The following is a 19214-nucleotide window of genomic DNA, read 5'->3' as shown; positions in this document are numbered from 1 at the left end:
ATTCCATATCATGTTCTCTTTGATACAGTGGCACTGACTTCCTGGATGTTTCACAAACAAGATACTTCATCTTTCAGCAGGTTGTATTCTTTTTTTTTTCTTTTTTCTTTTTTTCTGGCTGTCCCCCATGTTTGCAAATTTGTTTTTCCTCAGCTTGGTCTGCTGGCTTCCTGGACTTCAGTTAGGTTCCAGATAGATTGTCAGTTTTTTACTGAAAACTTTGCTTACCCTCTTTAAATTCTAGTGCTTTCCCTCTGTTGATCTGCTCTATTTATCCTATGCTGTACATAGCTTACTTTGTAAATATTTGTTTGCATATTGTTTCTCTCTTTAGAATATAAGTTCCTTGAGGGCTTAGACTAAGAGGGTTTTGGTTTGTTTGTTTGTTTGTTTTTTGCTTCGTTTTAATCTGAGCCCTTAGCATAGTATCTGATACATCGTAGACTAACATAATAAAAGTACTACAGGAAAGTAAAGAATGTTTTCTTTCCTAATTTAGTATTTCTATGCTACCAGGGGTAGTGTATTGGAAGGAGTGAAAGACTATGGAAAAATAATTTCCAAAAAGAATACTTCTATCTAAAATGAAGGATGAGAGCATTGAACATTGCTTTGAAGTTAGGAAGCCTGGTTCAAATCCCACCTCTGTCATATACTATCTATTAGATTTAAGGCAAATAATTTCACCTCTATGTGTTTATATAAAATGAAATAGGCTTCTGAGGTTCCTTAGAGCTTCCAATCTATGACTTATTCCTCCCCCCCCCCACTTTTTATTTTTTTGGTCTCAGGGAAAGACAGAACTAAATCTAATAAAATGAATTTATAAAAAAATGATTTAGATTACAAGCTTGTAAATGTTCTATTACATAAACACTACAAAGTACAAAATAAACAGAAATAAAATTTCTAAATTATTTGTACTTTAAAATCAACTTAAGCAACATAATACTTTGAAATACAAGTTGTGGGTTTTTTGGGAGGGAGTTTTAAAATAATTTCAATATTATTTTTGTTTTGAAAATTTCAACTTCATTTATAAATTTTATCCATGTAGATCTTATAATATCATCTAACCTGCTAGAGACATGCTTTATCTCTACAGCTTCTAGTATCTTTAATATCTATTCAGGGCAGGATGCCCATAATTAAGAGAATCTGGGGCAGAAGACTGCTTGAATGATTGACCCAATGGATCCAGTCAACCAAACAAAAGCAATTTAGGCTCATTTCACAAGCTAAAGAACGAGTACTCTATTTCAAATTTAGGCACATCAATCTAATGCAGTGAGGTATGCCCAATTTAATACTAATTGGGAGGGGGGGGAGAGCAAATTTCCCTAGATACTTCTCTCTTCTCTATCTGCTTTTATATATTAAAAAATGTTTCTAAGGCAGAAAACAACTCAAAGCACTTATCAGGTCAGTTACTCTAGCATAAATAAGATGGAAAAAAATTAAAAGAAAGTCATCAGCCAGTAATATTAACAATTCATATTGATTTAAGGGTTTGCTTAAATGGTGGATAGATTGCTTTCTCTCTTTTTTGTCTACCTGATCAGCAATTGGCTTGTCATTTGGAACTCTTAAGACCATGAAAGACAAACATAACATCAATAGAAATCATTTTACTACTTGTTAGGAATTCTAGTATAACAACAAGTAACATTAAGTTATTGACTCTTTTGTAAATTTCAGGGTACTATAGTTAATTCCAAATCAAAATCCAGATTTTCACATTTTCACTTCATCCCCTTTCCCATTCTTGCCTTTCACTTTGTCAGAAGAAAAAAACAAAAAACCCCAAAAACTTCTTAATATTTTAAACAGATCAAAGGTGGAATAGATTGCCTTGAAAGATGGTGGTTTCCCCCTCCTTGGAGATCTTCAACTAGAAACTAGAAAACCACTCATTGGAGATATTATAGTAGGGAATCTTTTCAAGCATTATTTTAATTAGATGGTTACTTGAGTTCCTTTTCAACTCTCAAAATCTATGATTATAAAAATTAAGTTTTCACTTATAAGGGAGAGTGCTTATATCACTTTCAAGTGACAAATTTCTTCTGTCCTTCTTTTCTGACTTTTTCCCATATCCTTTTTCTTTCCCTTCCTTTTTTACTTCTTTCATTTATTCACTTTTTTTTTTTTATTTTTGGTTTCAGCTTCTTAGGAGACTACTATATAAAATAAGGAGAGTAAATAATATAAATTAGAAAAGGAGGTCAAATAGGTATTATGTACTTGGTGAGTACTTTTTAAATGTGTGAGTACTTTTTAAATGTGATATAAATTAGACTATGATAAATATATAAGATAAGTGCAAAGTGCTGGGAATTCAGAGGAAGCACTTCAAATTGTGTCAAGTAGGACTTAATTTAGGGAATGGTATTTATAATGAATCAATGAAAAAGTAGAGTGGCAACAAAGAGATGAGAGGTCGAGGAAGTGAATTTTAAATGTAGAGAATACAGTGAACAAAAAAATGGAGGCAAGATAAATTTAGGATAAATTCAACATCAGAGGACTATTGGTATCATTCAGTCATGTCTGACTCTTTGGAGTTTGGGATTTTTCTCTACAAAGACATTGAAATGGTTTTGGAATAGGCCCAAGCAGGACCTACTTTTGTTCTTTCCTGCATGGACAGATAATTGCAGGGAGCAGAAAAACAAGATGCTGTTGCCCATTCGGCCAGGTATAAGAAGCTTGGCTCATGCTAAAAGTTTCAAGGTCTGCCCCACCAGCCCTTCCAACCTTATGAATCCTTACCAGAGGATAAAGAGGTACCTCCATGAGAGGAGACAACCATTCTTATAAATCAAGGTCCTCAGACTAACTGATCTTCAGATGCTGCTTGGTTCTGTTCTGGTTTTTAAGATAGTAAAGCCTCTTCCTTTGAAAAAATAATTTGGGTTTTTTGATAATTCTTATTTGAACTTGCTCTCCTATTCCATTTAGTCGGAAATCTGGAAATCAGAGCTTAAGGACAGATCCCTTCACCTCTTCCTTCTTCTAGATTCTTTTCTCCGGGAATCATTTCATATTCAGCCTTTCATCAGGACTAGTTAAGGGCCTACCCTTTCTTCTTGTTTCCTGTTTTTCCCCTTCCCATGCTTTTCCTCTGCCTTTGGAGCCTTTCTGAGGGAGCCCTTCTCCAGGAATGATTAGGTAGCACCAGTTGGGATCTTGAACCATATGTTGTCTTCTTTCCTATATACCAGGATGCCTCATTTACAACACAACTTGCATTTTGGACACTAAAGCCCCAGTAGTAAAATCAGAGATGGGATAGGGAACCTCCATTCCCCTGACTCCCCCTTAGGATGTCTTTTTGAGAATTGGAACAAATTTGAAGGGCAGGATCTGAGGAAAAAACATATGATTTTCTTTTGTAATACTGCCTGACCCCTATACAACCTAAATCAAGAATGGTGGCTTGAATATAGATCTTTGGATATTTTGGAGTTCAGAATACAATACTGGTAGATAATCCGAAATGGTTGCTGTTGTTGATTGTCCTTCATTCTCAAAGTGGACCATGATATCAGGGAGGTGATGCCATGATGTGCAATGAATTGGATTTATGTGAGGGAGAGTTGTGAAAAGCTGAAATAGGAATCAGATTTTGGAAATGCCTTGAATGCCTGGTTAAAAATTTGGGAATATTAATCTTCTAGGGAGTTTCTAGGAATAATTACATAAATACATTTAATGGAATAGTGACAGGGAAGTGTGACAATATGTATAAGATTCTTAAAAATGTAAAATATACTGCATAAGTTTCTAGAAAAAAGGAATAGCTATCATATAATACTCTGCCTCCTCCCAAATGATGAACAACCAATGATTCTCATAGTGCCTTGTAGATATATAATGTAAATTTCTTAACTTATTTATCCTAATAAGAAAATTTTCTAGTTTATTATTTATCATACATGAACTTTGAAGCCTTCCCTGATTTTGTGTATGTATATGTGAATATTAACATATGTGTGAATATATATTCTTATTGTATATATAAATTATATGTTACTATATATATGCATTCATGTCTCCCTCTTTAAATTACAAGCTCTTTAAGAGTAGATTGTTCCATTCTTTCTTTCTCTTTCTTCAATGCAAGATACATTATAAGTGCTTAATAAATACTTGCTGATTAACAGATTGTCATTAATTAGGCCTTTTCTAACTCTATTTACATAACTATTCTAGTAAAATTTCAAATGACATAATCATCTCATCCATAAATTTCATGGGATCAAGAATTGAATGCATTAAAAGTTATACATTAGGACCCTATGATTTAATTAGGTTGGAACATGAATGGAAGCCACAGTCTATTTACTTTCTGGTAGGTTTTAAAGTTCTGCTGTCTACATAAATGAAAAAAAGTTATTTAAAACAAAAAAGAGGAAAGTTTAATATATTATTCTTATACTCAACAAATGTTTGTTTATAAATTTATGTCCACAGAGCAAACAGTATAGCAAATTGACATGTTTACTATAATGAATAAAGTGATGAATATGGGGTGGCAAGTCCTTGATTCAAATGACATTCCTGATACTGGGTGATTATAGACAAGTCATAACTTCCTTGACTCTCACTTTTGTTATCTATAAAAAGAGAAGATTTGACTCAATGCCTTGTAATATCTCTCCTTGGTCTAAATCAATGAGGCAGCTAAATGGTGCCAGACTTTCAGTCAGAAAGACTTGAGTTTGAATTTTTCAGACATTTACAAACATTTTGAATCTGAGGCAAGTAATTCAACTTCTATTTGGCTCAGTTTCTTATCTGTAAATTGGAGATGATACTAACAACTTTTGTTGAGTCATTTTTCAATCACATTTGACTCTTCATGATCCCAATTAGTGTTTTCGTGGAAGAGATACTGTGGTTTGCCATTTTCTTCTCCAAATCATTTTACAGATGAGGAAACTGAGGCAAAGAGGGCTAAATGACTTGTGTAGAATCAAACAGCTAGTAAGTATGTTAGGTCAGATTTTCACTCAGGAAATTCAATCTTCCAGACCCAATAATAACAACTATTTCTCAGGATTATTCTGAGGATTAAATAGTATATTATTTATAAAATGCTTTGTAAACCTTAAATACTATATAACTGCTAGCTAGCTAGTATTACTAGTAGTGCTTGATTCATGCCATATCAGGATTAGCTAAAGGAAATAAGGATATTTAGTTCAGAAAAGACAGGATAACTGAAAGAATAGCTGCCATCAAGTATTTGAATGACTGTTACTGGGAACACTTGTGTTTGATTCTAGATGGAAAAATAGAGACAACAGGTAGAAAGTATAGAAATAGATTAGATTTAATATAAGAAAAATTATTTTTGAACAATGAGAGGTATCCATAAGCTGAATGATCTGATTCAGGAAGTATATCTATTAAAAGGTTTTTAAGCAAAATCTAGTTGATTATTAGAAATGGTTTAGATATAATTCCTTGATAATCATTTAGCTGAGAAGAATACTTTCAGATTCTCATATTATACACAAGAATACAATTACAAGGCCCATAAGAAAAACAACCTCCAAAGACTTACTTTCATAGTGAATGAGAAATCCAACACTTGAACGGCTGTTGTCAGTAGTGAATAGTAAGTACATGTAGTTGCCAGTGCTGATCAAAAATTGTGGTGCCTGGGTCCCGTGGTATTCTCCTATTAGGGGTGAAGAATTTGCTGGTCCATCTCGAACTTCTAACGTGTCATAATTAACTTCTGTTTGAAATCTGAAAATATGAAAACTTTTCAGTGAGAAGAAGAGAATTTTGGTAAATATGATAATGAGGCAATATGATATAAGAAAAATTCTCTGGATCAGAAGTTAGGAGTCCTGGTTTCTAAGTTTGATTCTGCCAAGTGAATTTGGGCAAGTCACTTTACCTTTGACATTTAATTAGCTTCTTTATAAAAATATGAGATGATATCTAAGATTCTTTTTAGTTCTAAGCACTATTTTGCTATGATTAGTAATTGAGTTGGAAGTATATAATCCTTAACAGAATGTAGATATGCAGATATGTAAAACATACATATATATTTATGTCTACATATATAAATTACATATTATATTTATATATATGTAAAACAAAATTATTGTGCATAATTCAATGTAAAACGGCAAATTCTTACTTTGATATATTCTACGACTGAGCCATCTAAAATACTAAAATACCAATACAAAATGGTTGTTTTTGCTATAAAAGATGAAAATAAATATTTGTTGTTGATTCACTTTATTTCTGTCTGATTCTTTGTGGACCTTCTGAGATTTTCTTGACAAAGATGGCATGGTTTGCCATTTTTCTTTTTCAGATCATTTTTGCAGATGAGGAAACTAAAATAAACACAACTAGAAAGTGTCTGATCTTAGATTTGAACTCAGAAAGATGTGTTCCTGGCTCCAAGACTATTGCTCTATCTATTGCTGCCTAGATGTCCAAAATAGAGATACCTGTACCTATTCAGGAGTCCATCAGGAGTACCTCCTGAAAACGCCAAATTTGTTTAGTGTGAGTTATAAATTTTAACCATGCTATTTCATGGACATCTTTTTACTATGAGCAACCTAAAAGCTGTGCTTCTTTAAGAAGGACAGAAGTATAAAATTTATAAAGCAACTCTTTTTTTTTTTTCTTTTTTTTTTTTTTAGCAAATACTTTAAAAAAAAATGTGATTTCTGAGCCTTATAAATCTGCATTAAATCTTTCAGGGAACTAGGATGCCATTTGATAAACAAGTATTTCAGAGACTATGGGATGCTCTATTAACTTGCAAAAGTTAAAATGGCTTCCTTTATGTACTTAACTTTTCTTAAAAGAAGTAACTAAGACATCAAGAAAATATAGTGCAATAGAATTTTTATATGAAGTTCTGGCCACTTGGGCACTATTTCAGGCAATGAAGGCACCATTCAAGGGCAATGAGGCAATTTCTTAAATAGGGTCTTGTAGTCCTTGAAAAGCTAGTGCAGCTTCTGAAAAAGCCTAACTCATTCTTAGGGAGTAGCTTATTCCATCATGAGAATCTGACTCATTCAGTGTCTTTTAACCAAGAAAATAATAGGAGAAGTAGAGCTGGAAGAGAACTTAAGGACCAATGAGTCTAACCAACTCATTTTAAAGATGAGTACTGAAGCCCAAGGAACTTAAGTAGCTTGACCAAATTCACATAGGAGTTCTTTAAAAACCCTTAAAAAAATCTATCCTGTCTAACTCCAGAATATAGGGACCTCTAAATCAGAAAATAAATCAAGCTGACTGAAAACCTCAGAAGACATTAGTGTTGTTGTGCTCTTTAGGATAAAGGTACCCAGGCATTCATCCAACCAATTACAGATGGTCTTTAGTGCAAATATACAACTTTTTTTTTTTTTCTTTTTGCTAGACTAATGCCCTTATTAAGGGTCAGAACTCTGAACTTGAAACAAGGATGCTTACAAGGTACTAAGTGGAATTGAGGAGACAATGGTTATCTAGTTCAGCATGGTTCAGTATGATTGATTTAATCCTACAACAAATAACAGTTTCCTAGTGATATAATGATTGGTTTATACTCAGTGTAGAGAATATAAGCTGGAAGCCTTAGCTAGGTTGAGTAGGGCTAGAGGAACAGAGCCAGAGAAGACAAAGGATTGGTGGCAAGAGCTTAAGCTGTCAGAACCAAGGGGAGAAATTAAATTCAATCTTCAATCTTTCTGGTGGCTGGCCTGGCTTCCTGAACTTCCCCCACTAAGACCAAGGCCAGACTGAAAGGCTTTCCAGAAAGCTGCCCAGCATCAGGCAAAGAGATAATAAAGGATTTGGACTTTAACACTGGCTACTCTTCTGGTGATTACTGAAATGAAGTAAAGGCTGCTCCCAGAGATCCCAAGGAAACTGAAACAGAGAACATTACATTTTGGTGCCCAACATGGGGCCAAGAACCTACATCTGTGAAATTAGAGTGAGTGCAATATGGAAACTTTGTTAAGGGCTAAAGTAGTATTCCAGATAAAATGGGACAAATGTTTAGAAAGGAAATTTCTCTACTGCAAGGAAAATGTGTTGAAAGCTTGGTCAGATTGATAAAAAATCAAGATTTAATTGTAACTTGAGAGTAGATCATTGAACATTTAGAAACAGTACAGTACACATCTCCTTGGTTATTTAAGGAAAAGAATTAGATTTAGACAAGTGGAAATTAGTAGGAGAACAACTATGTGAATACTACAATGATAATGGGCCTGACTCAATTTCCAAAGAAACACTTTATACATATAACTTAATGCAATTGGCTTTAATAAATTATATAAGTATTAGAATAAGGAAAAAGAAAAAAGTACAGGAGGGGGAGGATCAAGATAAACTAGGTAAAAAAGATGAAGAATCAGATAAGAATAGAGTTAAGTACAATTCTGAGTGTGGTGCTTCACATCAGGAGCCATTAGGGCATTCCCTATCCCCTGACCTACCTACCTCAATTAACCCTTTGTGAGTGGAGGGAGAAGGAGGAGGGAAAGGGGTAGTGATTCAATGAGCACCACTTATAAAGCAGCCTATGACAAGATTACAAAAGGCATTAGTTAAACAAAAGAAGGACACATTTAAATATCACATTTAAAAATAAATGTATACCCTATAATTGAAGAGCTTGACTCTTCAGGTCAACAAAGAAGAAGATACACTCCTTTTGACTTGAAAAAATTAAGGATTTGAAAAAGGGTTGCACTCTTTATGGGGCTACAATGTCTTATGTGAAGATGTTACTAGAGAATTTGGCTTACAAAATCTTAAACCTAGTGATTGGAAATCTATAGCAAGACATGTTTAAAACTTGAACAAAACTTGTTGTGGCTTTTGGAGTATAGTGAACTATGCAGGTACAAGCCCCATAAAATAAGCAAACCAGAGTTAATATGTAGCGAGCTATCGTCTCCAGAAGCTGCTGGATCGCTCTCTGGGAAGAGATCTGCTGTGTCTACTCAAATCTCTCAGACAGATTCTTCTTCCTGTAACGAACCGTTGTCTCCAGGCAGTTGCTGTTAACTCTTATCCTTAGAAGTGACTTCCCTTCCTGCAGAGAGCCCCGTCAGGCCTGATGTAATGCAGAGAGTCTTCTTCTTTCTCTGAGAGTCCTCTCTTTTATTCTCCCAGAGAATGGGCGTGGGATAATGCAAGGGCTTCTGGGAAGAACCACCCCAGCCAATGAGCTTGCCCCCTCTATCAAGTCAACCTGAGTTCTCACCTTGTAATTGTCCAGAAAACCTCAGTTCTCACTTAGTAATCCTAACATTAATATACAAATCATCTTTGACCAGCTAGCAGGTGAAGGTCAGTATGCAGACAGTTTAGCACAGATTAAAATTACTCCATAACAGCATATGAGCAAATTGCTGTGGCTCCTACAAAAGCTTGGGGCACTCTCCCAGGGAAAGATCGAGGGGAATCCTTCATGAAAATAGAGCAAGGTCCCAATGAACCTTCTGCTGATTTTGTGGGATGTCTGTCACAAGAACCATTGGAGAAAACACAGCTACAAGAATAATGATCAGACAACTGACTAAGGAAAATGCTAATGAGGCTTGCAGAAAAATTATATGGGGACTAAACAAAGATGCTCCTTAAGAGGAGATCATAAGATGCTGTGCCACAATGGGCACAAGTGCTTATTATACCCAGACTATGATGAACATGGGAAGACAGGGTCTCTATTGGCAAGGGACTTCTAGAGAGACTCACCAATGCTTTCAATGTGGAAAAGTAGGACATCTGAAAGCTCAGTGTTGGCATAGAGATAGAGTGAGAGGACAGAGTGAGAGAATAAGACCCAAAACCCTATGTCCAAAATGCAACTGAGGTTTCCATTGGCCCTTAGAATGTAGATTGACCCAGGGAAATGAGAGGGGGGGCCCAGCTCCAAGACCTCAAAAAACAGGTGGGGCATGATGGCAGCTGAGTTTACACCCAAAGAGTCTTTAGAATTTCAGGACTCTGATATGATCAAGCAGCAGAGAAGCAATCAGATGGCAGAAAGGGATTACATGATTAATCAGCCAAAAAGCAATCAAAGAGGAGAAAAGGATTACAATTGTAGAGAATACAAGCTTTTTAACCCAACAGAAGGACAGTGTCCAGTAAAAACTCTAATGTAATTGCCAGGTGATGAGGAGAGATCTAGAAAGTGGTAAATAGAAGGGACTAGATAGGTTAACTGCTTGGGAGAAAGGGTTTGCGTGTATCTCTACATATGGAGAAGGAATCAGATGTGTGCCAACAGCATCTGGCTCAGAGACAGAAAAAGAGAAAAAACCTTGAAACAAAGGAGAAGACCTAAGAAACATCTTACACTGAAAGAGTATGGCTGATAATAAGACTGTTGCAGAACCCACAGGAATCATTCTTATAAATTTCCTCTCTTGGGATCACCCTGAAAAACTGAAGATCAAAAGATGATAGGATATCAGAGCAGTAAGTGCTTTTAAAGATCAAGAAGTCCAGTCTCATTTTAAAGTTGGGGAAATTGACTGGTTAATCATTTTCCCAAGGACATAACAAGTTTCAAGTAATAAATAAAAATTGATTAGCATAGAAATGAACCCATAATCATGGACATTATAGTCTAAGGGAAAATTCCTTTTGCCAGAATTTAAAACACATAGTAAGGCTATGAAATATGAGCTTTGATTTTCCTCTACCTATACTAATTTGAGAAAGTTTTTTTTTTTTTTTTTAAAGGGAAATAATTTGCTTCTCTGCATATTCAATGAGGAAATTTTTAATCTATAAAGAGATGTGAGGCTATGAAGATATTATATTGTATACCAGGTTCAACAAGATTGCTGTGTTGATTGGACCTATATATTTTTTTCTTTGTTAAGAGATAGATGTTACAGTGAGAGTATTACAGTGAGACATAATTGTTATGCTGCATTATCAAAACAAAATACATCTTTTATTGTTGTTGTGGTGGTGGTGGTTGCTATTGTTATTCCTAAAGATTTTTGGACTATGGTTCTTTTATCTAGTGCTTGGATTATGCTCCAGAACATGATCACAAAAATTTCATTTTTGTTGTAAAATCAATCATTAATGAATACTAATATTTAGCATACAAAAATAAAGGATTAGAAATAAAACATAAGGAGAAAAAAATTGTTTCATATGTGAATTCCCATAGTAAGTTTTTGATGGATAACTGAATACATATTCCAAGTGTTTAGATAAAAGACAAATAGTTATGGTAAGGAAAAATATAACATACCTGAAATAGAAAAGGTTGGAGAGAACAAATCAATGTTCTTGACTGAAGAGTTTAAAAGTTAACTACAACATTTTATCACTCTATTTAAAAAAAAAAAATTACAATAATGAAAAAAATACTCACCTATCAAAAGTGATCTTGATGGAATGTCCTGGTTTTGCTTCAATAACCCATTCACAATTTAAAGAGTCTTTATAATACCCTGGCCATCCTGGTGGTAAAATAACCCCACTGGATGCTGTCAAATGTCCTCCACATGGTGCTGAATGTCCATAGAGAAAACAAAATTCAGTTAAGAGGATTAAAAAACAAAACAAAACAAAAAGTTGAGTTCAACAAGTAACAAATGCATGATGATAATCAATAAGTGTAAACAGCAATCAGATGCTACTTTTCTTAAATTTACTACATTAAAAAAAAAAAAAAAACAGAATAAAGGTTTGCCATAATTACATTGTATATTTCTGGATGGTCAACAGTTTTTCTCACTATTCTTTCTATTCCTTATAGTAAAACTAAAACAATTCTGGATATTCAATACACATTTCAAAAGTGGTCTCAATTGGTTATAGTGCAGTAAATTATCTTTTGGATTATTTTAATGCTGCATGCATGTTAAATTATAAATGTAATACACATGAAAAGATATGTTAAAGATTGATTTTCCTCACTATTTGAAAAGAATTCCTGAATATTAGAATTTGACAAGGAATTCATATGATAGCTATTTAAAGTTTGGAAACAAAGCCAATTTTTTTTTTTTCAAATTTCACAAAAACTGAATTCTATAAAAGTAGGAAAAAAACACTAAATAGTGGGAAAACAGGCACTTAATTCAAGACAGTCCTCTGAAGAGAGATTCTTTTTGTGAGAGTTTTTCAAATTAAAGAAGACTATTTCAGGATGGAAGGCAATAATCCATTTACATTTCATTAGGAATAAAATGAACTTTCAAGCACATATCGGATAACTTTTGTTCTAATTCAGAAAGTGTTACTTCTAAAACAACAATTTTCACCTTCAGTTTATGGTTATTTTAATTTAAAGTCAAATGATATTTTATAATGACAGCTCAATATAATAAGGGAAGTAAGAAGAAGTAAGAAAATCTGGGCTTAAATTCCAAATCAGATACTTACTAGTTCTATGAGCCAGAAAAAAATCACATGCCACTGAGAGATTCACTTTGCCCAGTTCTTTAAAGCTGAGGTAGTGTAAAAAAAGCAGATAATAATAGCTATAGCACTTACCTCACAGAATTCTCATGAGGATTAAAGGAGATAATGTATGTAAAGCACTTAGCAAACCTTAAGCTATATAAATAGTACTATTAGTATTATTATTATCTGGTTTAAAAATGGCCAACTCTTCCTTGGAGCAAGTAACTGTATAATAGGCAAAGATTGTGACAGAGTCATCCATTACAAATGAAGTTGAGGGATTTTTCTATTTGGTATTTGAATTCATATTTGGTTCAATCATACTTTTGCAAAGGTCAGCTCCATAGAGTCCCTCATGTTCTATATTTCTTGAAGACAGTGATAATCATCTAAAACAGCTGGCCTTAGCCTTTTTTTAATTTCATGAATACTTTTGTCAGTTTGGTGAAAATGACTGACCCTTTTATAGAACAATGCCTTTCAAGTCATAAAATAAAATTTATAAGATTATAAAGGTCATATCTATTCACTTATAAATATTTTTTAATTCACAGAAATTTAACCCATTACTTAAATATTGATAGAGACAGCAAAATTTTCAGCCATCAAGTTTATTTTTAAAAATTTAATTTGAAGTATATAAAATAGAACTTTTGAGTTTATCCCTTATACGTTAATTCAATATCAGTATGAATAATCCATTTGTGAATACCAAAGGGAAACAAATACTTTGGGTATGGCTTCATTGAAAAAAGGGAACACTTATGCTTTCAAAATTCCTCATTCTTTCCCTGGATTTAAAGATACTAATATTATAATAGCTGGCTTTTCAAGGTTAAACATAGTAGTTTATAATGTAAAGACTATCTCCATGCACCAGACTGGAGCATTTAAACAACTTAACTTTTGAATGCAGCAAAGAATATTTTTTCATAAAACTGAATGCTTTCAAATGGAATTTTATAGACATAACAAAGAACTTCTAAGGGTTAGAGTATCGGTGCCATAATATTAAAACCATCAAACTATAGAATACTTCTAGGAGATTAAGTAGGGAAATAGAAGCTACCTGAAGGAGCCCTTTTGAGCTATGTTATAGGGACACATCTTTCTAACTAAAGATTTGAAAAAAAGTTCTTATTTGAAGCAAATTTAAACTTTTCTTTTAAAGCTCTTTTCTGCTGTTTCAGAAGAGCACATCTGCATATTGATGCTGATGGTAAAAGACTAACAAGAAAGCAACTAGCAAAATATTTTGTTTTTGGAATTGAATCTTTGCGGGGATCCCCTAGTACTATTAAGAAGCAATACACTTAAATAATTGACTAAAAAGAATTGAACAGTGTATATGTGTGTGTGTGTGTGTGTGTGTTTATATATATATACATTTTTTTAAACAAATGTTCTGTGTGCCCTGTTTCGAAAGAAATCAAAATGGCAAAAAATTGAATCTATGAAAAGGGCAAAAAGACATACCTTCACACCGTGGAACAGTAGAGCTCCAAACAACATTTCCATCCTGCATGATGCAGGTTATGGACTCTGATCCTTGAGTTTTGACAAAGCCATCATCACAATGGAAAGAAACAGAACTTCCTAAGAGAAATCGATCACCAAAACGCCTTCCATTTATAGGAATGCCAGGGTCATGACATTCATTCTGACCAAATGCTAAGTAGAAAGGGGAAAAATGATTAATTGAGTAAGCTTTAAAAAAAAAAAAACTAAAATAAAATAATTTCTTGATCACTAAACATGATTTTTTTTTTTTTAGTAGAGATTTACATTTTCATCAGTATGGTGAGTGATTCATTTGTGTAAGCTATCTCCTAAGCTTGAGAAATATTCCTTCTTCATTGCCCAGTGAAATTTTTTCTCCCTTCAAAGGCAAGATGAAATGATATTTTCTCTATACAGCTATTCCTGAACCTCACTTGAAACTTGAAAATGATTTTCCCTTCCCTTTTTTTTTTCTCCTTGAGTACTTTATACATCTTTGTCCCCATTGCTTTCCACTCTACAATGTACCTATATGTGCCAATATCATCTAGCTCTTTATAAGCTCCTTCAATAGCTTTAGAATCTCCAGTATGTAATATAGTGTCTTGCATATAATAGACATTGAATATATGATGAAATGAAAAACAGCCATGGTTGCACTGTTATTTTCTCCTGACATGCCATCCTAGAACTTCAGTGACTGCTTATCAAGAAGAATTAGAGTAGCTAACTATTTTGTAGTACTTACTAGTGTAAGTAATATTGAAACCTCTTCCTGTTGTAGAATGATCTGATTGAAATTCCAAGCGTACAATGTGTCCACTGCTGGCCAATTGGGAAGGTACTTCATTTCCAGAAAATGTACCAAGAACTGATACATCAGACATCCCATCATCTTTGACAGCAAGAAAGTCAAATTGAGGTTCCACATCAAAGTCATTAAAAATGAGATGAATTCTACTTCCTGGTTCAGATATTATCAACCAAACACAATTCATATTGTTGCCATACTCCTCAGGATAGTTTGGTGAAAGAATAATACCCGATGGGGTAGTGAAGTTGAAGAAACATGAAACTGTAAAAATATAAGAAACAAAAATATATAACAAACATTCTCAAATTTTAATTTGCACATGTACTTCACCTTATCCCCTATATCCCATAAAACTGATCACTAAGAAATGGAAAAGATAATGTAGAATTACCCAGAGATCATGATTTTAATGTGATTATTTTAGGAATTGAATTGGTCACTTCCAGGTATTTAATTTCTCTATCTTTTCATGAACTTTTTTTATAATGCATTTTCACTGTTGTTTTATTTTGCTCAATAGTAGCAGCTATGAATTATTTTAAGATTGGTACCTGAGTAGACTGGACAAGTAAAATGATTTTTAATGACTAATATTAATGCAGTTTCTAGAAACACATATCCTAGCTTAAAAAAAGCTAAAGTAACTTCACATAAAAGCTGATTTTGTCTACAAAGGGAAAACACTGAAAAAATTCAATATTGACTCAAATCAGTTCTATATATTTCTGTGCCTTTCTTCTATGGTAATTATTGGTCCAAACATAGAGGTTTACACCATATTCCAGGACATTGTAGGCCAGCCTAAATGCAGCCTTTTTAAATAACATCTGAGGAGGGTGTTAGATGACTTACTTATGAGTTTATAAAATCTAAGGACCTACTAGGTGAGAAAACTTATTTCTGTATTTCTACGTAGGTAGTCATACTCTAAAAAAATACACCAATTATAGAGAATTAGATTTTAAAGTACTAACTATATTGGTGGCACTTCCCAATCCAATAACAAGGGTTTATTTCTCATATTTAGAGGAATAAGGAAATATTTGGATAAAACATACTATTTTTGTTTAAAAATGTTTTATATAAGGTATTTAAACTAAACATATCAGTGAATACTGATTAAAAGAGACAGGTTTGTAGAATGAAAAGACATTAGTACTTAGAGGTAAGAAGAGTAAATTCTATCTCTGACACATGTGTACATCACTGAAATTTGTAAGATTATGAAAAATAGACTAATAAACAATCTAAACCAGTAGAAAAATTATAATTTTATTTCATGTATTTAAAACCTTTTTTTTTTTTCCTGAGAAGGGATTTATAGGTTTCACCTGATTATCAAGGGGTTCATGACACAAAACAGGTCTAGAACCACTGCCTCAGAAATTCTGTGTATGGTTTAGTCATTTCAGCTTTGTCTGTCTCTTCTTGACCTCATTTGGGGTTTTCTTAACAAACATAAGAGTGTTTTGCTATTTCCATTTTCAGCTCATTTTACAAGTGAGGAAACTGAGGCAATCAGAGTTAAGTGACTTGCTCAGAATCACAGAATGAATTTTTGCACATGTGGGTCTTCTTGATTCCAAACCTTGTGCTCTATACATTGTGCCAGTAAACTCCTCCAAAAGAAAGAAAGGAACCATTGAAAGTGAGAGTAACTAACCTAAAGTGAAGCAGCTAGGTAGTACAAGGATAGAAGGCTAAATCTGGAGTCTTAAAGATATGGGTTCAAATATTGTCTCAAATATTCACTGCTTCTGTGATATTGGGCAAGTCACTTAACATGCATCTGTCTTAGTTTCCTGAGCTACAAAGTAGGGAGAATAATAAGACTTATCTCCAAGACTTATTGTGAGGATAAAATGAAATATTTCTAAAGTGTTTTCCTAGCTCTTATAAATATTGGTAGCAGTGAAACAAACCCAACTTGTCAATTTCCAAATTCAGTACTCTTTCTAGTATATCATGCTACCAATTTTTTTCTTAGGAAAATTAAATTTTGTTCTTGAAAATTAATTTTATCCTTAAACCTAATCCTACCAAACAATCCCTACTGGAAGTCTTACTATTGAATGTCATTGTATATGTATATATCCTCCAAGTAGCTATGGCTGGTATTTATTTACATGATCATTTAACAATACTTACTACAACATTAAAAAAAATTAAAGGTGTGATTTCATCAGTAAAGGGCCCTGCCAGTATGTAACCTCTCTCATAACTTCATCTTAGAGAATTTTCAAGGGTCATTGGCACAGTATTAATAGTGAACCTATATTAGTATGGATTAAAACAAAGCATGGATAAAGTTAGATTTGAACCTTGATTTTAATAACTAAGCTCAAACTCTCTATATCATACTTCCTTTTTTCTTTTTGTCACAGAATCATGATGAACTTTTACTCAATACATATTTACAACTATTATTTTATTTTAATTAAGGATGGAAATCAGGATAATGAAAAATTTAAAAGAACCCAAACTATTGATTCTTTGAATTTTGGATTTATAATTGGAAAGTATGTTAAAGGCCATAACACCTTAGAAAACTTATTTTATAAACAGGGGCACAGAAGCATGCTGAAGTTACAAAACCTGATCAAACAATGAAGTGAGAGAAAAAGAATTTGAACACAGGTCTTCTGAATCCAGAGCTAATCTATTTTCATTTTATCAAGCTCAACATGTAGAGACACCATAGTCATTAAAATTGTCTTAACTCTTGTAGTATTACTTTATTGGGGAGGAAAGGCGGTATTTTTCAGAACAGAGAAATCTGAGTAAAATGAGCAAAGTCGGGTTCAAAGGCCAATACTTACAGACACAGCTGGGTTTGTTGCCAGACCACTGGTTATTCTGTTGACATGTGATAACTCTCTCTCCCACCAATTCAAAAGCTGCCTGACATTCAAAAGTAAGAGTATCTCCATGTAGGAAACTGTTACCAGTTCTTTTCCCATAAGATGGAATTCCAGGGTCACCACATCCTCCCTTATCAATCTCTGCAAACAAGATGTTAAAAAAAAAAAATGAAATATCTGCACTCTGAATATTTCTTAACATCATACTTTTGAGAACAGGATTTAACTTCAGTACTTGAAAATGCATTTATGTAAGAAGTTCCTAAAGAATATGCAATTCATTATAAAGCTAACATCTTCCATTAAGCTAGACAGAGAGTATTATTTAAAACTTAAGGGAAAACTTATTATACAATTTGCTTTGTTTGTTCTTTTAAAAAAAATATTATGGGGGCAGCTAGGTGGCGCAGTGGATAGAGCACCAGCCTTGAATTCAGGAGGACCAGAGTTCAAGTCTGATATCAGACACTTAACACTTCCTAGCTGTGTGACCCTGGGCAAGTCACTTAACCCCAGCCTCAGGAAAAAAAAAATAAAAAAAAAAAATAAAAAAAATATTATGAATGGCTATATGAATGTTGTTCCAAAGCAAGTTAAAATTGATAAATTCATCCACATTCAGTATATTTTGTGCATGAATATTCATTTTGCTGACACTAAAATGTAAATATTGTTATGCTTATGTGTTTTAGAGATCACAAGCAACATACAAAGAAGCTTATTCATGAATAAGTTTCTTGTTAAAACTCATAAAACAAAGTGAATACACATTTTCCTTAGATCAAAATATAATAGAGAAGCAAAATTTCACTCATTAAAAATGTGATATAAATAAATTCAATTCAATAAACCTTTAAAATATTTATTACATTTCAGACACTGTTCTAGAGATACAAGAACAAAAAAGTAACAAAACCTGACTCTAGAATAATTTATATTCTACTGAACATTGGATTGAAGGTGGAGAAGAAATATTACATGCACACAGATTAACAGACAAAAGGTACTTTGAGGAAAAGACACTATTAAAAATAAGAAGAGTCTGAGATGTCTATAAGAAGCAATACCAGAAATTAATCTTGCCAAGATAGCAAAAGTCTTAGATGATTGGGGAGTACATTCAAGACATGAAGTATAATCCATGCCAAAGCAAAGAAATGGTATATGTTCAATCCATTGTGGAGAGTTTCTAGTAGGCCAGTTTGGCAAGAACATGGAGTAAATTTTGGGGAATAATCTGGAAAAGTCATTGAGAGCTACATGGTAGAGAGTCAGGCTTAGGATTTTGTATTTCCCTATCCTGTGGGGCAATAGGAAGTTACTTAAGTTTTTAAACAGGAAACTAACAAAGGCAAACTTATAAATATGGGTAAAAATAAATTTAGTTTCAACAAATGCAATGGAGGATAATAAAAAGATTATCTGCTGATAATTTCAGTCTGATTTATTGGTTAGGGTGTTATGCTACAGTTCTCTTTTATTGTCCTTACTCAGTTTCCCTGCTTCTCAAAGGCAGTCCTGTAAAACCTCCCCTCCCTCTTTATCAGAATATTTGATAAAAATATAATATAAAATATAAAAGATCTTATGTTTTAGAGTATAAGAAT

The 19214-nt window shown here is 33.3% G+C and overlaps 1 protein-coding gene across 1 annotated transcript in view; it reads right to left on the bottom strand.

The window, feature by feature from the left end:
- The window catches only part of CSMD1 (CUB and Sushi multiple domains 1), a 2669009-nt gene that overhangs the window by 579996 nt on the left and 2069799 nt on the right, over positions 1-19214 (bottom strand). The window contains 5 exon segments of the mRNA XM_074287957.1: positions 5573-5760; positions 11396-11534; positions 13909-14103; positions 14681-15007; positions 17566-17748. Coding sequence (XP_074144058.1) covers positions 5573-5760; positions 11396-11534; positions 13909-14103; positions 14681-15007; positions 17566-17748 — 1032 coding nt within the window.

The sequence above is a fragment of the Sminthopsis crassicaudata genome, chromosome 2, assembly GCF_048593235.1.
Source record: "Sminthopsis crassicaudata isolate SCR6 chromosome 2, ASM4859323v1, whole genome shotgun sequence".
Lineage (NCBI taxonomy): Eukaryota > Metazoa > Chordata > Mammalia > Dasyuromorphia > Dasyuridae > Sminthopsis > Sminthopsis crassicaudata.
The sequence above is the reverse complement of the archived record's forward strand: the minus strand, read 5'-3'. Positions and strand labels throughout refer to the sequence as shown.